The following is a 19,668-nucleotide window of genomic DNA, read 5'->3' as shown; positions in this document are numbered from 1 at the left end:
GGATTTGATATATGTCCTGTCTAGGTCGGTGATAGGGTAGAATATGAATCAGAGGTGATATTGGGATATGATATATGTCCTGTCTAGGTCGGTGATAGGGTAGAATATTGAATCAAGAGGTGATATGGGATATGATATATGTCCTGTCTAGGTCGTGATAGGGTAGAATATTGAATCAGAGGTGATATGGGATATGAATATATGTCCTGTCTAGGTCGGTGATAGGGTAGATATATTGAATCAGAGGGGATATTGATATATGTCCTGTCTAGGTCGGTGATAGGGTTAGATATTGAATCAGAGGTGATATGGGATATGATATATGTCCTGTCTAGGTCGGTGATAGGGTAGAATATTGAATCAGAGGTGATATGGGATATGATATGTCCTGTCTAGGTGTGATAGGTAAATATTGACATCAGATGATATGGGATTGATATAGTCCTGTCTAGGTCGGTGATAGGGTAGAATATTGAATCAGAGGTGATATGGGATATGATATATGTGCTGTCTAGGTCGGTGATAGGTAGAATAATATTGAATCAGAGGTGATATGGGATATGATATATGTCCTGTCTAGGTCGGTGATAGGGTAGAATATTGAATCAGAGGTGATATGGATATGATATATGTCCTGTCTAGGTCGGTGATAGGGTAGAATATTGAATCAGAGGTGATATGGGATATGATATATGTCCTGTCTAGGTCGGTGATAGGGTAGAATATTGAATCAGAGGTGATATGGGATATGATATATGTCCTGTCTAGGTCGGTGATAGGGTAGAATATTGAATCAGAGGTGATATGGGATATGATATATGTCCTGTCTAGGTCAGTGATAGGGTAGAATATTGAATCAGAGGTGATATGGGATATGATATATGTCCTGTCTAGGTCGGTGATAGGGTAGAATATTGAATCAGAGGTGATATGGGATATGATATATGTCCTGTCTAGGTCGGTGATAGGGTAGAATATTGAATCAGAGGTGATATGGGATATGATATATGTCCTGTCTAGGTCGGTGATAGGGTAGAATATTGAATCAGAGGGGATATGGGATATGATATATGTCCTGTCTAGGTCAGGTGATAGGGTAGAATATTGAATCAGAGGTGATATGATATATGTCCTGTCTAGGTCGGTGATAGGGTAGAATATTGAATCAGAGGTGATATGGGATATGATATATGTCCTGTCTAGGTCGGTGATAGGGTAGAATATTGAATCAGAGGTGATATGGGATATGATATATGTCCTGTCTAGGTCGGTGATAGGGTAGAATATTGAATCAGAGGTGATATGGGATATGATATATGTCCTGTCTAGGTCGGTGATAGGGTAGAATATTGAATCAGAGGTGATATGGGATATGATATATGTCCTGTCTAGGTCGGTGATAGGGTAGAATATTGAATCAGAGGGGATATGATTATATGTCCTGTCTAGGTCAGTGATAGGGTAGAATATTGAATCAGAGGTGATATGGGATATGATATATGTCCTGTCTAGGTCGGTGATAGGGTAGAATATTGAATCAGAGGTGATATGGGATATGATATATGTCCTGTCTAGGTTGGTGATAGGGTAGAATATTGAATCAGAGGTGATATGGGATATGATATATGTCCTGTCTAGGTCGGTGATAGGGTAGAATATTGAATCAGAGGGGATATGGGATATGATATATGTCCTGTCTAGGTCAGTGATAGGGTAGAATATTGAATCAGAGGTGATATGATATATGTCCTGTCTAGGTCGGTGATAGGGTAGAATATTGAATCAGAGGTGATATGGGATATGATATATGTCCTGTCTAGGTCGGTGATAGGGTAGAATATTGAATCAGAGGTGATATGGGATATGATATATGTCCTGTCTAGGTCAGTGATAGGGTAGAATATTGAATCAGAGGTGATATGATATATGTCCTGTCTAGGTCGGTGATAGGGTAGAATATTGAATCAGAGGGGATATGGGATATGATATATGTCCTGTCTAGGTCGGTGATAGGGTAGAATATTGAATCAGAGGGGATATGATATATGTCCTGTCTAGGTCGGTGATAGGGTAGAATATTGAATCAGAGGTGATATGGGATATGATATATGTCCTGTCTAGGTCGGTGATAGGGTAGAATATTGAATCAGAGGTGATATGGGATATGATATATGTCCTTTCTAGGTCGGTGATAGGGTAGAATATTGAATCAGAGGTGATATGGGATATGATATATGTCCTGTCTAGGTCGGTGATAGGGTAGAATATTGAATCAGAGGTGATATGGGATATGATATATGTCCTGTCTAGGTCGGTGATAGGGTAGAATATTGAATCAGAGGTGATATGGGATATGATATATGTCCTGTCTAGGTCGGTGATAGGGTAGAATATTGAATCAGAGGTGATATGGGATATGATATATGTCCTGTCTAGGTCGGTGATAGGGTAGAATATTGAATCAGAGGTGATATGATATATGATATATGTCCTGTCTAGGTCGGTGATAGGGTAGAATATTGAATCAGAGGTGATATGGGATATGATATATGTCCTGTCTAGGTCGGTGATAGGGTAGAATATTGAATCAGAGGTGATATGGGATATGATATATGTCCTGTCTAGGTCGGTGATAGGGTAGAATATTGAATCAGAGGTGATATGGGATATGATATATGTCCTGTCTAGGTCGGTGATAGGGTAGAATATTGAATCAGAGGTGATATGGGATATGATATATGTCCTGTCTAGGTCGGTGATAGGGTAGAATATTGAATCAGAGGTGATATGGATATGATATATGTCCTGTCTAGGTCGGTGATAGGGTAGAATATTGAATCAGAGGTGATATGGGATATGATATATGTCCTGTCTAGGTCGGTGATAGGGTAGAATATTGAATCAGAGGTGATATGGGAATATGATATATGTCCTGTCTAGGTCGGTGATAGGGTAGAATATTGAATCAGAGGTGATATGGATATGATATATGTCCTGTCTAGGTCGGTGATAGGGTAGAATATTGAATCAGAGGGGATATGATATATGTCCTGTCTAGGTCGGTGATAGGGTAGAATATTGAATCAGAGGTGATATGGGATATGATATATGTCCTGTCTAGGTCGGTGATAGGGTAGAATATTGAATCAGAGGGGATTTGGATATATGTCCTGTCTAGGTCGGTGATAGGGTAGAATATTGAATCAGAGGTGATATGGGATATGATATATGTCCTGTCTAGGTCGGTGATAGGGTAGAATATTGAATCAGAGGGGATATGGGATATGATATATGTCCTGTCTAGGTCAGTGATAGGGTAGAATATTGAATCAGAGGTGATATGATATATGTCCTGTCTAGGTCGGTGATAGGGTAGAATATTGAATCAGAGGTGATATGGGATATGATATATGTCCTGTCTAGGTCGGTGATAGGGTAGAATATTGAATCAGAGGTGATATGGGATATGATATATGTCCTGTCTAGGTCAGTGATAGGGTAGAATATTGAATCAGAGGTGATATGGGATATGATATATGTCCTGTCTAGGTCGGTGATAGGGTAGAATATTGAATCAGAGGTGATATGGGATATGATATATGTCCTGTCTAGGTCGGTGATAGGGTAGAATATTGAATCAGAGGGGATATGATATATGTCCTGTCTAGGTCAGTGATAGGGTAGAATATTGAATCAGAGGTGATATGGGATATGATATATGTCCTGTCTAGGTCGGTGATAGGGTAGAATATTGAATCAGAGGTGATATGGGATATGATATATGTCCTGTCTAGGTTGGTGATAGGGTAGAATATTGAATCAGAGGTGATATGGGATATGATATATGTCCTGTCTAGGTCGGTGATAGGGTAGAATATTGAATCAGAGGGGATATGGGATATGATATATGTCCTGTCTAGGTCAGTGATAGGGTAGAATATTGAATCAGAGGTGATATGATATATGTCCTGTCTAGGTCGGTGATAGGGTAGAATATTGAATCAGAGGTGATATGGGATATGATATATGTCCTGTCTAGGTCGGTGATAGGGTAGAATATTGAATCAGAGGTGATATGGGATATGATATATGTCCTGTCTAGGTCGGTGATAGGGTAGAATATTGAATCAGAGGTGATATGGGATATGATATATGTCCTGTCTAGGTCGGTGATAGGGTAGAATATTGAATCAGAGGTGATATGGGATATGATATATGTCCTGTCTAGGTCGGTGATAGGGTAGAATATTGAATCAGAGGTGATATGGGATATGATATATGTCCTGTCTAGGTCGGTGATAGGGTAGAATATTGAATCAGAGGTGATATGGGATATGATATATGTCCTTTCTAGGTCGGTGATAGGGTAGAATATTGAATCAGAGGTGATATGGGATATGATATATGTCCTGTCTAGGTCGGTGATAGGGTAGAATATTGAATCAGAGGTGATATGGGATATGATATATGTCCTGTCTAGGTCGGTGATAGGGTAGAATATTGAATCAGAGGTGATATGGGATATGATATATGTCCTGTCTAGGTCGGTGATAGGGTAGAATATTGAATCAGAGGTGATATGGGATATGATATATGTCCTGTCTAGGTCGGTGATAGGGTAGAATATTGAATCAGAGGTGATATGGATATGATATATGTCCTGTCTAGGTCGGTGATAGGGTAGAATATTGAATCAGAGGTGATATGGGATATGATATATGTCCTGTCTAGGTCGGTGATAGGGTAGAATATTGAATCAGAGGTGATATGGGATATGATATATGTCCTGTCTAGGTCGGTGATAGGGTAGAATATTGAATCAGAGGTGATATGGGATATGATATATGTCCTGTCTAGGTCGGTGATAGGGTAGAATATTGAATCAGAGGTGATATGGGATATGATATATGTCCTGTCTAGGTCGGTGATAGGGTAGAATATTGAATCAGAGGTGATATGGGATATGATATATGTGCTGTCTAGGTCGGTGATAGGGTAGAATATTGAATCAGAGGTGATATGGGATATGATATATGTGCTGTCTAGGTCGGTGATAGGGTAGAATATTGAATCAGAGGTGATATGGGATATGATATATGTCCTGTCTAGGTCGGTGATAGGGTAGAATATTGAATCAGAGGTGATATGATATATGTCCTGTCTAGGTCGGTGATAGGGTAGAATATTGAATCAGAGGTGATATGGGATATGATATATGTCCTGTCTAGGTCGGTGATAGGGTAGAATATTGAATCAGAGGGGATATGATATATGTCCTGTCTAGGTCGGTGATAGGGTAGAATATTGAATCAGAGGTGATATGGGATATGATATATGTCCTGTCTAGGTCGGTGATAGGGTAGAATATTGAATCAGAGGGGATATGATATATGTCCTGTCTAGGTCGGTGATAGGGTAGAATATTGAATCAGAGGTGATATGGGATATGATATATGTCCTGTCTAGGTCGGTGATAGGGTAGAATATTGAATCAGAGGTGATATGGGATATGATATATGTCCTGTCTAGGTCGGTGATAGGGTAGAATATTGAATCAGAGGTGGTATGGGATATGATATATGTCCTGTCTAGGTCGGTGATAGGGTAGAATATTGAATCAGAGGTGATATGGGATATGATATATGTCCTGTCTAGGTCGGTGATAGGGTAGAATATTGAATCAGAGGTGATATGGGATATGATATATGTCCTGTCTAGGTCGGTGATAGGGTAGAATATTGAATCAGAGGTGATATGATATATGTCCTGTCTAGGTCGGTGATAGGGTAGAATATTGAATCAGAGGGGATATGGGATATGATATATGTCCTGTCTAGGTCGGTGATAGGGTAGAATATTGAATCAGAGGTGATATGATATATGTCCTGTCTAGGTCAGTGATAGGGTAGAATATTGAATCAGAGGTGATATGATATATGTCCTGTCTAGGTCAGTTCTACATCTACAAATAAAGTTAATAAATAAGTCATAAGTAAATAAAGTTTAAATGACACAAATAAGCAGCTTTTCACAGCTGTTCTACTTCCCAACATTAAAACACAGGATTCAAGAGTTTTAAAATCCCAACGTTACAGTATGTTTTTAACGTTACCCAGCAGTCACTGCCAAGTCTTTGCTTAAGGACGTATTGTGAATGCAACTGCAGAGCATGTTTGTAGTGTGGAGGTTTCGGTTGGTGGCGTTTCGTGCAAGGGCTTTTGTTACGTCGTTTTGTTATTGTCATATTTCATCACATTTAGTCGTCGATGTTACATTCAATCGCAAATTAAGCAAGCACATTTCCCTCATATACTCACCGGGTATCATCAATGGCTGCCCCAAAAACATTTTGTGATGAAGTGACATTACGAAAATTTCAGAGGTACTTGATTGGCTTAAAACCAATTGGAACAAGCTAGGCTCTTCATTGGCGGATTTTTTGCTCTCTTTCTCTGAATTGGAACAAGCTGAAGCATCTGATTGGAGGAGAGGAACAATTGGAACAAGAATAGAGAGGAATGCGTGAAAGGATCGCACGAAGAAATTGCCCATTCTTCTCTGTCCAAGGAGGAGGGGAAATGGGGGGTTTTAATGGGTGAGAGAAGTTGACAACAAAGCATATTAAGTAGCCATGTGCTTTGAGCACCAGGTCAAAACAGTGAAGACAGACACAGATGTCCAGTCTAGGCGCTTTAATGATGAACCAGAGTATACATTGGGAAACAAGATGAAATGGAAGATAATTATTGCAATGTAAATCCAATAAACGCTAAATAATAATGTCAGCAATCTCTATACACACACACACACAAAATAACACACCATAATGGCTCTAATGTATTGTGTGTGTGTGTGTGTGTGTGTACGCCTTAGTACATGGGACATTTGCATGCATACAGGCTCTATTTCTTCTAACCCGTCAGGTGTATGTATAACATTTGCGGTGATAGGGCGCCTGGAGCACTGATTGATTGGCGGTACACCATCAAGAGCAGTTTGAAGTGCGTCTGGGCCACTGACCTGTGGACAGAAATGTCTATACACTTGCAAAAAGGTAAGTTATTCACGTGCCTTATATTGTTTAACCTATGTGTTATAGCTACTGCTGTTGAACATGAGCTCAACCAAGAAGTTGAAGATGACCTGAAGATGTATTGATAAATCATGTTTGATTTGTATATTTTATTGTCTTATCTTATCTTTTTTTTTTTTACAGGTGCATCACGATCCTGTCTGTCTTTGCTATATAGTCCTTTTATTGAACTATGTAAATAAAATGATAATGTGTTCATAAAATGTGCATTTTGCTGTGTGTCTCGCCTCAGAACTGCCTACCATGGGGTTACCATGGGTTACCCTACCAGTAGGTCTTATAGACTACAGACAATATAGTTCCTCAGAACTGCCTACCATGGGGTTACCATGGTTTACCCTACCAGTAGGTCTTATAGACTACAGACAATATAGCTCTGAGGGTCCTCGACACACACAAGCCTCTACACCGCGTTCAAGGTCTCGGTCCAGGTAGAGGGGAACAGGGAACTATTTACAATAAAAACGTCCGACCACCCAGCCAGTGGCTCAGTGTTCTTCACCTCTCCCCTTAGCGTCCTTCATTTCCGCCAGCCACTGGGCCACGGTCTTACCCCCCGCAGCAACAGAGCAGAACGCCACGCCGCCGAAGCGGCTGTGCCCCGTCTCCCGCCGCTTTGGCAACCCGCATTTGGAGCAGACGTACTGCTCGCGTTGCTTTCTCTTCCCGGCTGTCCCCTCCTCTCTGTCCTCCGCCATCCTCTTCCTCCTCCAAGCCGTTGTTCTTGGCACCGGAGGAGGTAAAGAGGAGCCCGTCTGTGGTCCTTGGGCTTGGGAGGGGCCGGGAAGTGTGGGAGGTTGTTGCTCCAGGTGGGCTGGCAGAATGGGCGCGTGGGCGTGCCCTCCTTGCTGGGTGGTCTGGCGTGGGACCGGGGGGGGCGGCGTAGGGAAAGGGAAGAGTGCCTGGATTCCCTCCTGCTGGTAGTGGAGGGGCTGGGTGGTGACGCTGGGTGCAGGAGCGAGCCCCAATCCCTGCTGCAGCACCATCCTCTCCCTCTGATGCCGGGAGTACCTGAAACAGAGAAAACAAACACAAAAGCTGTCACTCAGATTGTCATTAGTCACATGGCTTTATGTAACAAGTCTTCCATAAGTTAATATCTTACCACTGACTGATGGTCCTTTGATTCAGCTCAAAGAGCTGAAGGTTGGTCCGGGTCATCAACCTCGGGCTGTTCAGCACTGCCTCCCTGATGGCCACGTAGTCTGCCAGAATGAGTGCCCACCTGCTCTTCTTCACGCCGGCAGACTGCATGGCGCTGGGATAGATTTGACAGAGCTGTCTGCAAATTGCCTCCACCAAACGGCTGGAGCCCGGCCAACTTGCAGGGCCCGAGTTGAGTCCGAGAAGGCAACTGAAACAGAGGAGATAAATAATTAGAGAACATTGAAAGATAATGACAGCCAAAGTATAATGATAGCCATCGCCTGACCTTCATATGCATTTAATGTGGAGGCAGGCAATATAATAGTAAGGTGGAGGACATGAACACTAACAACATACCGTTGGAGAGAGTCTTTTCCTAGGACAATGGACGACTTCCCCTTCGTTGCCTTGAACCGCCCCTGAACGATCCTCTCCTGGTGTCGGGCAGGGTAGATCAAGCGTTGCTTGTCAAAGTCTGGCAGCGCCAGCCACAGCTCCACCAGACCGTCTACCCTGCTGTCCGACAGCCCCTGGCGGTTCCTCACCCCCACCAAGGCCCTGGCAAGCCTACGGACATGCTGGTAGCCTGGCATTGCATCAGGGTCTTTCGTCTCCCCCTGAAGATAAAAAAGAGACATGGAAGAAACGATGAGGACGATGTCACACATTTAGGGGGTAACACATAAGATTCTTCTACAAAAGGAAATAGGAGTTGTTATTTTATATTATGTAACTGAAAGTCACACTGATGGATTCTGTTAAAATGTAACATGTTTCAAGTTAAACTGTAGTTTGTTTTTTCATCCTGTTTAGTGAATGATTACTGTGAGTATTAAATGGAGTTTAGGTCATGAAACTTTGTGTTTGCTAATTTAGAAACCATGACCTAATCAGATAAGAGGAAATTGCCTAGGATCAGAGATCAGGGTCAGGCCTAGAAGATGGATAGCTAGACAAAGAGAGGACCATGGACATTCCACAGGGGAAAGGAGGGGAAAGTCATTGTGGTCATAGAATGTAGAGCTGGGGAGGTGGGGAAAGTCATTGTGGTCATAGAATGGATATCTGGGGAGGTGACGCCTTCAGGAGAAGAGAATAAGACGTGTTGTGAACTTTCTAAATGGATGCACTCAGCTGATGGCATCCTTGGTATTATTAAACACCTGAAACTTGTCTTGAGTTTGTCACAATTCCTTATTTTCAAAGAGGTTGCAATAGCATTTTTCTTTTTAACAACAACAAAAAGTTCAATTATAATTACCTCTGAATCAGAGGAGTGGTCAGAGTGAGGAGAACCGTGTCGATCAGGGACCTCAGGAGAGCTTCTGTCTTCAGGGGCGGTGGGACTGGATGGCCCAGACCTGGGTGCGTCAGCGGGTTCCCCTGACAGAGGTGAGTCAGCGGATTCCCCTGACAGAGGTGCGTCAGCGCGTTCCCCTGACAGAGGTGCGTCAGCGGGTTCCCCTGACAGAGGTGCATCAGCGGGTTCCCCTGACAGAGGTGCATCAGCGGGTTCCCCTGACAGAGGTGCATCAGCGGATTCCCCTGACAGAGGTGCGTCAGCGCGTTCCCCTGACAGAGGTGCCGCTGAGCTGGAGGACGGGGCGCTCATAGTAGTGACATGAGGGATGTGGACTGTCGGGTCCACATCCTCCTCCTGAAAGCCCTCGTCCTCCTCGTCGAGCTGCTCGACGGCGGATGCCTCTTCCGGAAGGTCAGGGTCCGCGCTGACATCCTGCAGCACTCTGCCAGTCTGCGAGTACAGGTACTCCACTCCGAGGAGTTCCCCTATTAAAGCAACAACAAAAAATCAGAGTGCATTCAAAAGCAGAGTAGGGAAGTGTTAATGGTATGTAATTAATGCAATTGATGTAAATGTTCATTCTCTTACTCGACTTACCCGTGTACTCGCTAGGCTTGGAGTAGTCCTTAACCTGTTCTTTGCCAAGCACCCTTTGGCTGCTCAGGTTAAGGATGTGCTGCAGGTGGCCACTGTAGGAGAGCAGAGGCTGCCTGTTCTTTCCCTCCACTGCCGCCTGCGCACGGTCCTCGTTCCACCTCACCAGTCCATCCAACAGGAATGCCTGGAAATGCATGGCATTTGCCCTGGTACCTGAGAGAACAATGCACGATTAGGGTGGGAGAGCTGTTGCTGTTAACATTAAACATGAAGCATTACTTTAAGCTTAAACAACAGCAATTACCTGGGATGAACCGGTTGAGGTGGAGGTGGAATGACTCCAAGGATGTGGAGCCCCGTGCGCAGCGATAAACCGGCAAAATCACGCCGCCCTTGGTGATTTTGCCGGTCTCGGTGTACAGCTGTACACCGGGTGGGTCCTGTATGCAGTGGAGGTGGCGCCTCTGCTCTTTCCAGATTGCCTGGATGCGGATGGAGTCCAGCAACGGGATGCCCAGGGTGTCGACCCCCTTCTCGCTGTTGAACGTCTCGAGGAGGTCAAGGAGAAGGACTTCGGTCGTCGCAGCTCCACGAGTACGACGCCGACAGTGAAGTGCCATCTCCTTCCTGCCGATCTGCCTCAAAACCTCCGCCTCGGTGAGGCCGACCATCCCGTGCTTCCCCTCCAGCTCAGACCTCTTGGCCTCCAGCAGTCGGCGGATATCGCCTACATCCCACTCAAAGACGCAGGCTGACAGCTGCCGCATGAAGGGACCGTAGAGCTGGTGGCTCTCAGTGGTGACACCTGACGCGAACCGCCGCATCAGGTGCCAGATGTCCAGCCGAACCACCAGCTGGCCCCACTCATTGTACATGGCAGCTGTCTTTGATCCGCCGAAGCTGGAGCAGCAGTCTCGGTCCACGTACATGAGCTGGGGGGGCGCCACCCCGGCGAGTCGGTACCGCCCCATGAGACCAGCCGCCATGGGGAACAGGCCCTCCCCCTCACCGGCAGTGAGGACACTGACGAGGACCTGCCCATGCTCGTTACCGACGTTGGTAACCCAGGCGGCCGTGTCTGCAGCGGTACCCGCGAGCTTTTTAGTCACCTGGAGACAGACACGCAAAGACAGAAAGGTCAAGACATTATTTAAATATAGATATACAAAAATCAGACATGACTTATCTTTACATTTTTAAGTGAAAACTCACCTTCTTGGTAGAGTCCATCTTTAAGATGGACCCAAAGATGGAGGTGACCCTGGCCTTCACCTCGTCCAGCCGCGACAGCACGTCATGGCTGTAGACCGTCAGCAGCCAGACGGGTGAGGGCACCGGGGGCATCTCCGGTGGATCTGTGAACTGCCACCCAGTGCCCAAGGCCAGAAACTGCTCGCACTCCCCGAGGTACCGTATACCGCTCCGCATCCAGGACTCGCTGTGACTGTCACACAGCTTGCTGTAGGTCTGTGACGCACTGTTCCCCAAAGAGCGCGACCTCAGCATCCTCACAACCCGCAGGTCACAGGACAGCCTAGAGAGAGAGAGAGAGATAAAGCATATGAATGACATGCATTCATTTGACTTGATTACAGCCTCCCGGGTGGCGCAGTGGTCTAGGGCACTGCATCGCAGTGCTAGCTGCGCCACCAGAGTCTCTGGGTTCGCGCCCAGGCTGGGCTGGGTTCGCGCCCAGGCTCTGTCGCAGCCGGCCGCAACCGGGAGGTCCGTGGGGCGACGCACAATTGGCATAGCGTCGTCCGGGTTAGGGAGGGTTTGGCCGGTAGGGGATATCCTTGTCTCAGTATGTAAAATGTAATAAAAATGTATGCACTCTACTGTAAGTCGCTCTGGATAAGAGCGTCTGCTAAAATGACTCAAATGTAAAATGTAAATGTAATTACTAACTAACAAAATCTTGTGAACTTACTTGTATGTCAATATTGCTGGGAACTGGCAGCGATGCCGAGCGTCCAGCTGACTGACAAGGTCCCGTGACCACCCCGCGACCTTCTTCTTACACCGACCGCATTCCAGGTACTCAGTGGCCATGAGATACCAGCGGTCGATGTCCAAGACCCTCCGGATGGTCTTGTAGAGCCCAGCCTTGCAGAGTGTGCCTCTGCACCCAGACTGGGGGCATGCCAGCTTGTATGCCCATATACGTGCGGGCATCCAAAGGAACAGCTGACATGCGAAGAAGGGGTCGGGGGATGCGGGTGGCTGATTGTAGATCGGCCGCGGTTGGGGAGGCGTCCACCACGTGACCAGGTCAGTGGTGAGTGTCGACCTCCCAATGCTGTTCCTGGTGAACAGCGTGCGGCCGATCCACCGCTGCTGCTCCTTGGTGAGAGATGAACGCCAACTCTCTGGAAGCAGCAGCTGAGTGAGAGGAGAGAGTGATGGAGGCGGGGGGGAAGGGATGGTATTGGTAATGTTTCCTGAGGTTACCTGTTTCTGTCTCTAACCCTTACATGCTGAGTGAGAGGAGAGAGTGATGGAGGCGGGGGGGAAGGGATGGTATTGGTAATGTTTCCTTACATGCTGAGTGAGAGGAGAGAGTGATGGAGGCGGGGGGGAAGGGATGGTATTGGTAATGTTTCCTGAGGTTACCTGTTTCTGTCTCTAACCCTTACATGCTGAGTGAGAGGAGAGAGTGATGGAGGCGGGGGGGGGGGGGGGGGGGGGGGATGGTATTGGTCATGTTTCCTGAGGTTACCTGTTTCTGTCTCTAACCCTTACATGCTGAGTGAGAGGAGAGAGTGATGGAGGCAGGGGGGAAGGGATGGTTATGTTTCAGAGAAACAGACAGGGAGAGAGGATGCAGGAGACAAGACAACTGTGTAGAATGGCATACTGTTTAATATCTTAACTGTGTGGTGTCATTACAGTTGATGAATTTACCTCAGCACTTCCTGAGGCGAGCCTTGGAGGCAGGAAAGACTGCCGGGGCATATCCTCCTCTTCGCTCCACCCCAGTAGGGCAGGAGCAGGGGCCGGGGCAGGAACCGGGGCCGGGGCTTGGTCAGTTGGAGGCAGAGGGAGCGATGGGGGGACCTGTAGGACTACGGCTTTTGCAGTGACACAGAAATAAATAAGTTGAATGAATTAATGAATTCATAAATAAAATAAATAAATGAAGACATATCACAAATTTTGATTACATTGATTAAATTAATAGCACATTCCAACATGCCCACATGAATATCAATCACTGATAGGATGTAACAAAAGAATGAAATGAGTGTTGGTCAAGTTTGAGAGTAAAACTGAAATGAAATTAGTGACTAAAATGGAAGAGAGAAACTCATGATTACGTGACATACAGGATGACAGGATGACAAATAATACATGTTTTTAAGAACAAAAATAGGTGGCAGGTTTGTGAATCCTGAGCAGAAGGCGTCAGACATACAGGATGACAGCTACATGGAGGATGACAGCTACATGGAGGATGACAGCTACATGGAGGATGACAGCTACATGGAGGATGACAGCTACATGGAGGATGACAGCTACATGGAGGATGACAGCTACATGGAGGATGACAGCTACATGGAGGATGACAGCTACATGGAGGATGACAGCTACATGGAGGATGACAGCTACATACAGGATGACAGCTACATGGAGGATGACAGCTACATGGAGGATGACAGCTACATACAGGATGACAGCTACATACAGGATGACAGCTACATACAGGATGACAGCTACATGGAGGATGACAGCTACATGGAGGATGACAGCTACATGGAGGATGACAGCTACACGGAGGATGACAGCTACATACAGGATGACAGCTACCTACAGGATGACCGCTACATGGAGGACGACAGCTACATACAGGATGACAGCTACATACAGGATGACAGCTACATACAGGATGACAGCTACCTACAGGATGACAGCTACCTACAGGATGACAGCTACCTACAGGATGACAGCTACATGGAGGATGACAGCTACATGGAGGATGACAGCTACATACAGGATGACAGCTACATACAGGATGACAGCTACATGGAGGATGACAGCTACATGGAGGATGACAGCTACATGGAGGATGACAGCTACACGGAGGATGACAGCTACATACAGGATGACAGCTACATACAGGATGACCGCTACATGGAGGATGACAGCTACATGGAGGACGACAGCAACAAGGTAAGATATTTAATAGTGCATACATGGAGGATGACAGCTACATGGAGGACGACAGCTACATACAGGATGACAGCTACATACAGGATGACAGCTACATACAGGATGACAGCTACATACAGGATGACAGCTACATACAGGATGACAGCTACCTACAGGATGACAGCTACATGGAGGATGACAGCTACATACAGGATGACAGCTACATACAGGATGACAGCTACATGGAGGATGACAGCTACATGGAGGATGACAGCTACATGGAGGATGACAGCTACACGGAGGACGACAGCTACATACAGGATGACAGCTACATGGAGGACGACAGCTACATACAGGATGACAGCTACCTACAGGATGACAGCTACCTACAGGATGACAGCTACATACAGGATGACAGCTACATGGAGGATGACAGCTACATACAGGATGACAGCTACATACAGGATGACAGCTACATGGAGGATGACAGCTACATGGAGGATGACAGCTACATGGAGGATGACAGCTACACGGAGGACGACAGCTACATACAGGATGACAGCTACATGGAGGACGACAGCTACATGGAGGACGACAGCAACAAGGTAAGATATTTAATAGTTCATACATGCAGGATGACAGCAACAAGGTAAGATATTTAATAGTTCATACAGGATGACAGCTACAAGGTAAGATATTTAATAGTTCATACATGCAGTGACTCTCCTTTAAACCCAGATGACTCTTACCAATACATTTCCTTGGGCTGATGATAGGGGAAAAAAATTGAAAACACTTTAATACTTCAGCAAAACTTTAACTGAATACTTATCCAAACTTACTGAATGTCTCTTTGTAATAGTGAAGTGAAAACACACATGTCAGCAGCTGCTTTGCTCTGCGTCCGAATTGATCATTACTTCATATGCAGTTCAATTCAGTTTACAAAGAAAGACACGTTTGCCCCAACGACCATCAGGTTGTCACATATCATGAATGCATTCAACTACATACACTTCAAACGCATTCTCATCGACGGGGCTGTAGTGGAGCAGGTTGAGAGCTTCAAATTCCTTGGTGTCCACATCAACAACAAACTAGAATGGTCCAAGCACACCAAGACAGTCGTGAAGAGGGCACAACAAAACCTATTCCTCCTCAGGAGACTGAAAATATTTGGCATGGGTCCTGAGATCCTCAAAAGGTTCTACAGCTGCACCATCGAGAGCATCCTGACTGGTTGCATCACTGCCTGGTACGGCAACTGCTCGGCCTCCGACCGCAAGGCACTAGAGGGTAGTGCGTACGGCCCAGTACATCACTGGGACTAAGCTGCCTGCCATCCAGGACCTCTACACCAGGCGGTGTCAGAGGAAGACCCTAAAAAAGGTCAAAGACCCCAGCCACTCCAGTCATAGACTGTTTTCTCTGCTACAGCATGGCAAGCGGTACCAGAGCGCCAAGTCTAGGCTTCTCAACAGATTTTACCCCCAAGCCATAAGACTCCTGAACAGGTAATGAAATGGCTACCCGGATAATTTGCATTGTGTCCCGCCACCCCCTCCCCCTCTTTTACGCCGCTGCTACTCTCTGTTTCTCGTCTATGAATAGTCACTTTAACTATACAGTCATGTACATATTACCTCAATTAGCCCGACTAACCAGTGCCCCCGCACATTGACTCTGTACCGGTACTACCTGTATATAGCCTCCACACCGGTATCACCTGTATATAGCCTCCACATTGACTCTGTACCGGTACCCCCTGTATATAGCCTCCACATTGACTCTGTACTGGTACCACCTGTATATAGCCTCCACATTGACTCTGTACCGGTACCCCCTGTATATAGCCTCCACATTGACTCTGTACAGGTACCCCCTGTATATAGCCTCCACATTGACTCTGTACCCCCTGTATATAGCCTCCACATTGACTCTGTACCGGTACCCCCTGTATATAGCCTCCACATTGACTCTGTACCGGTACCCCCTGTATATAGCCTCCACATTGACTCTGTACCCCCTGTATATAGCCTCCACATTGACTCTGTACCGGTACCACCTGTATATAGCCTCCACATTGACTCTGTACCGGTACCACCTGTATATAGCCTCCACATTGACTCTGTACCGGTACCCCCTGTATATAGCCTCCACATTGACTCTGTACCGGTACCACCTGTATATAGCCTCCACATTGACTCTGTACCGGTACCACCTGTATATAGCCTCCACATTGACACAGTACTGGTACCACCTGTATATAGCCTCCACATTGACTCTGTACCCCCTGTATATAGCCTCCACATTGACTCTGTACTGGTACCACCTGTATATAGCCTCCACATTGACTCTGTACTGGTACCACCTGTATATAGCCTCCACATTGACTCTGTACTGGTACCACCTGTATATAGCCTCCACATTGACTCTGTACTGGTACCACCTGTATATAGCCTCCACATTGACTCTGTACTGGTACCACCTGTATATAGCCTCCACATTGACTCTGTACCGGTACCACCTGTATATAGCCTCCACATTGACTCTGTACCGGTACCACCTGTATATAGCCTCCACATTGACTCTGTACCATCTGTATATAGCCTCCACATTGACTCTGTACCGTAATACCCTGTATATAGCCTCCACATTGACTCTGTACCACCTGTATATAGCCTCCACATTGACTCTGTACCGGTACCCCCTGTATATAGCCTCCACATTGACTCTGTACCGGTACCACCTGTATATAGCCTCCACATTGACTCTGTACCGGTACCACCTGTATATAGCCTCCACATTGACTCTGTACCCCCTGTATATAGCCTCCACATTGACTCTGTACCACCTGTATATAGCCTCCACATTGACTCTGTACCCCCTGTATATAGCCTCCACATTGACTCTGTACCCCCTGTATATAGCCTCCACATTGACTCTGTACCGGTACCACCTGTATATAGCCTCCACATTGACTCTGTACCGGTACCACCTGTATATAGCCTCCACATTGACTCTGTACCCCCTGTATATAGCCTCCACATTGACTCTGTACCCCCTGTATATAGCCTCCACATTGACTCTGTACCCCCTGTATATAGCCTCCACATTGACTCTGTACCCCCTGTATATAGCCTCCACATTGACTCTGTACCGGTACCACCTGTATATAGCCTCCACATTGACTCCTCTATAGAGCCTCGCTACTGTTATTTTCACTGTCATTTAACTTTTTTTATTTGATTTCTTTACTTGTCTATTTTTTACTTAAGAATTGGTAAATATTTCTTCTTGAACTGCACTGTTGGTTCAGGCTTGTCAGTAAGCATTTCACTGTAAGGTCTATTCTATTCGGCGCACGTGACAAATAAACTTTGATTTACCACCACGCTGTCTCTCTAAAACAATGATGTGATGATGTAATTAGATTGTTAACGTAGCTAGAACAAGCTGTGGCTCAAAGCAGCATAAACCTTTTCAGTCAGACATTCACCCTTACACTACAGAGTTGAAATATCCACCAAACACTTAGAATTGAATAACATTGCTTGTGAACTTCAAAGCTGTAACGATTTCACACTGGCTTTGGTTAAAGGCGAGGACAAACACATACTAGTAGTCATCTCTCCTGCTGGAGAGTCTCCACAATGTTACCATCTCGATGGCCTCTTCTCTAACGAGCTCTCATTGGCTATTTCATTGCACATCTGTGTCATTGCACATCTCAACACTAAAAAAGCATTGCATATTTTGTGCAGATAAAATCAAACATGTTTTGAAAATATCGGGACGTCTGGGACAGCTCATAGATGTGATCAGCAGCCCTCAGATTGTGTCTCTGCCCAGCTCACATTAAACGAGTGTCAGTGACAGCCTCACACCCCGAGTAGGCAACGACACGGGGACTTTGTCTCCGATCACAAATACTTGTCAAAGACAGCTAAATCGGGGCCAAAATCATGTAGTGTACACGCCCCTTCTTGTACTGTCCCCACAGCCTCCGCAATGGATTAGTCCACTGAAACGGCGCAAGACAGGTGTCTTGTGCCATAAAAAATATATATAATTTGCTCGACTAAAAAGATGTTGGTCGACCTACAGCCTATCGACCAGTCGACTAAATGGGGTCAGACATTATTGCCATTGATTCTTGAAGAATATAACTTATAAATGCCTCAAATGTTTCAACTGTATTTCACCACCAGAAACCTAAACATAAGCTCGTATAACGCCACTGTTGGTAAATTAACACTGTATAGTCTCAAAACCTGGTTAAACCTATAATTTTGACCTCATGGATGGCCAGTCCTTGTATTCATAGTGTAGTGAATTCAGGGGGTAGCCCTGAGCTGAACTCAAACCTGGGTCCAGCGACTGTCAAGCCAACACCTTATAACTGTTTTGCCAAGATGTCTGAACTTCTTGACGAGGTCGCTAGGTGTTGGGTTAAGGTTGCTACAATAGCTTTCTCTATGAATTTAATAGTGGTTACATTTCTCCTTCCCCCATCCCTCAGCTGTTTATCAAACCAAGTCTCTGGGCAGCCATTTTGTTGTTGTTTAAATCCTAGGTTGCCCCTTTAAAAAAGTCACATCCATCAAGCAATCTGCAGTTCAAACAATAACAAATCTGTCATTCCACCACTGTTTTGGTAATAAGATGATGGGGCTGGAGAAATGTAACTACTCTCAAATTCATAGACAGACCTATGGATGAAAGGACTGACCATCCATGATATCAACATTATAGTTTTAACCATGTTGAGGCGATACAGTGTTGATTTACATTGTTTCTAAACATTGGAGTAAAAAAAGCTTATTTGGGGTTCTGATGGGGCAAACAGTTGAACTAAGCTCATGAAGCATGTGTTATACTCTTCAAGAATCAATGGCTATAAATAAATAATTTAAAAGTCAAAATATGGATGTAATTGCAGATTTCCCCTTTAACACCAAACATCAGTTCAACAACTGCAGAGTTTGTGCCTCTGTATTTAAGACAGTACTTACTTTTAATCAGGGCACGGTTTTTCAAAACCATTTCACGGCTAAGTTCATCGTTAGAACCATTGGACGCCTTAAGATGGCTTTGGGGAACCGGGCCCAGATATCCAGTTTCATCCTCCTCCTTTTTCGACGTGACAGTCATCTCCCCCTCTTCCTCTTTCACTCTGAACGCATCTTCCTCTTCTTTTACTGTAACATCCTCCTCCTCTTTCACTCTGAATGCGTCTTCCTCTTCTTTCACAGTAACGTCTTTCTCCTCTTCTTTCACGGTAACAGCCTCACCCTCTACTTGTATTGTAACAGCCTCCTCTTCCTCCTCCTCTTTCACGGGAACTTCTTTCTCCGTCCAGCTGATCTCCTCTTCTTTA

At 45.4% G+C, this 19,668-nt stretch overlaps 1 protein-coding gene across 1 annotated transcript; it reads right to left on the bottom strand.

Moving 5' to 3' along the window:
* Positions 1–7,122: 7,122 nt before the first annotated feature.
* On the bottom strand, positions 7,123–19,463 carry LOC120041349. Its single transcript, XM_038986291.1, has 10 exons — positions 19,304–19,463; positions 13,044–13,210; positions 12,070–12,521; positions 11,352–11,673; positions 10,444–11,248; positions 10,140–10,352; positions 9,501–10,027; positions 8,597–8,856; positions 8,199–8,447; positions 7,123–8,104 (listed from the first exon to the last, which is right to left on the bottom strand). Exons 1-10 carry the CDS (start codon positions 19,440–19,442, stop codon positions 7,582–7,584), a joined length of 3,657 nt encoding a protein of 1,218 aa, XP_038842219.1. The 5' UTR covers positions 19,443–19,463; the 3' UTR covers positions 7,123–7,581.
* Between the last annotated feature and the right edge of the window lie 205 nt (positions 19,464–19,668).

Source organism: Salvelinus namaycush, unplaced genomic scaffold (assembly GCF_016432855.1).
Source record: "Salvelinus namaycush isolate Seneca unplaced genomic scaffold, SaNama_1.0 Scaffold448, whole genome shotgun sequence".
Classification (NCBI taxonomy): domain Eukaryota; kingdom Metazoa; phylum Chordata; class Actinopteri; order Salmoniformes; family Salmonidae; genus Salvelinus; species Salvelinus namaycush.
The sequence above is the reverse complement of the archived record's forward strand: the minus strand, read 5'-3'. Positions and strand labels throughout refer to the sequence as shown.

What these genes read in the sequence shown, in the direction of transcription:
- LOC120041349 (XM_038986291.1), bottom strand. Translation starts at nt 19,442, where the DNA reads ATGACTGTCACGTCGAAAAAGGAGGAGGATGAAACTGGATATCTGGGC. An exon ending in AAACCGTGCCCTGATTAAAA is followed by an intron (nt 13,211 to 19,303) that starts GTAAGTACTGTC and finishes TCACTGCAAAAG; the next exon opens with CCGTAGTCCTACAGGTCCCC. An exon ending in AGATGGACTCTACCAAGAAG is followed by an intron (nt 11,249 to 11,351) that starts GTGAGTTTTCAC and finishes GTCTGTCTCCAG; the next exon opens with GTGACTAAAAAGCTCGCGGG.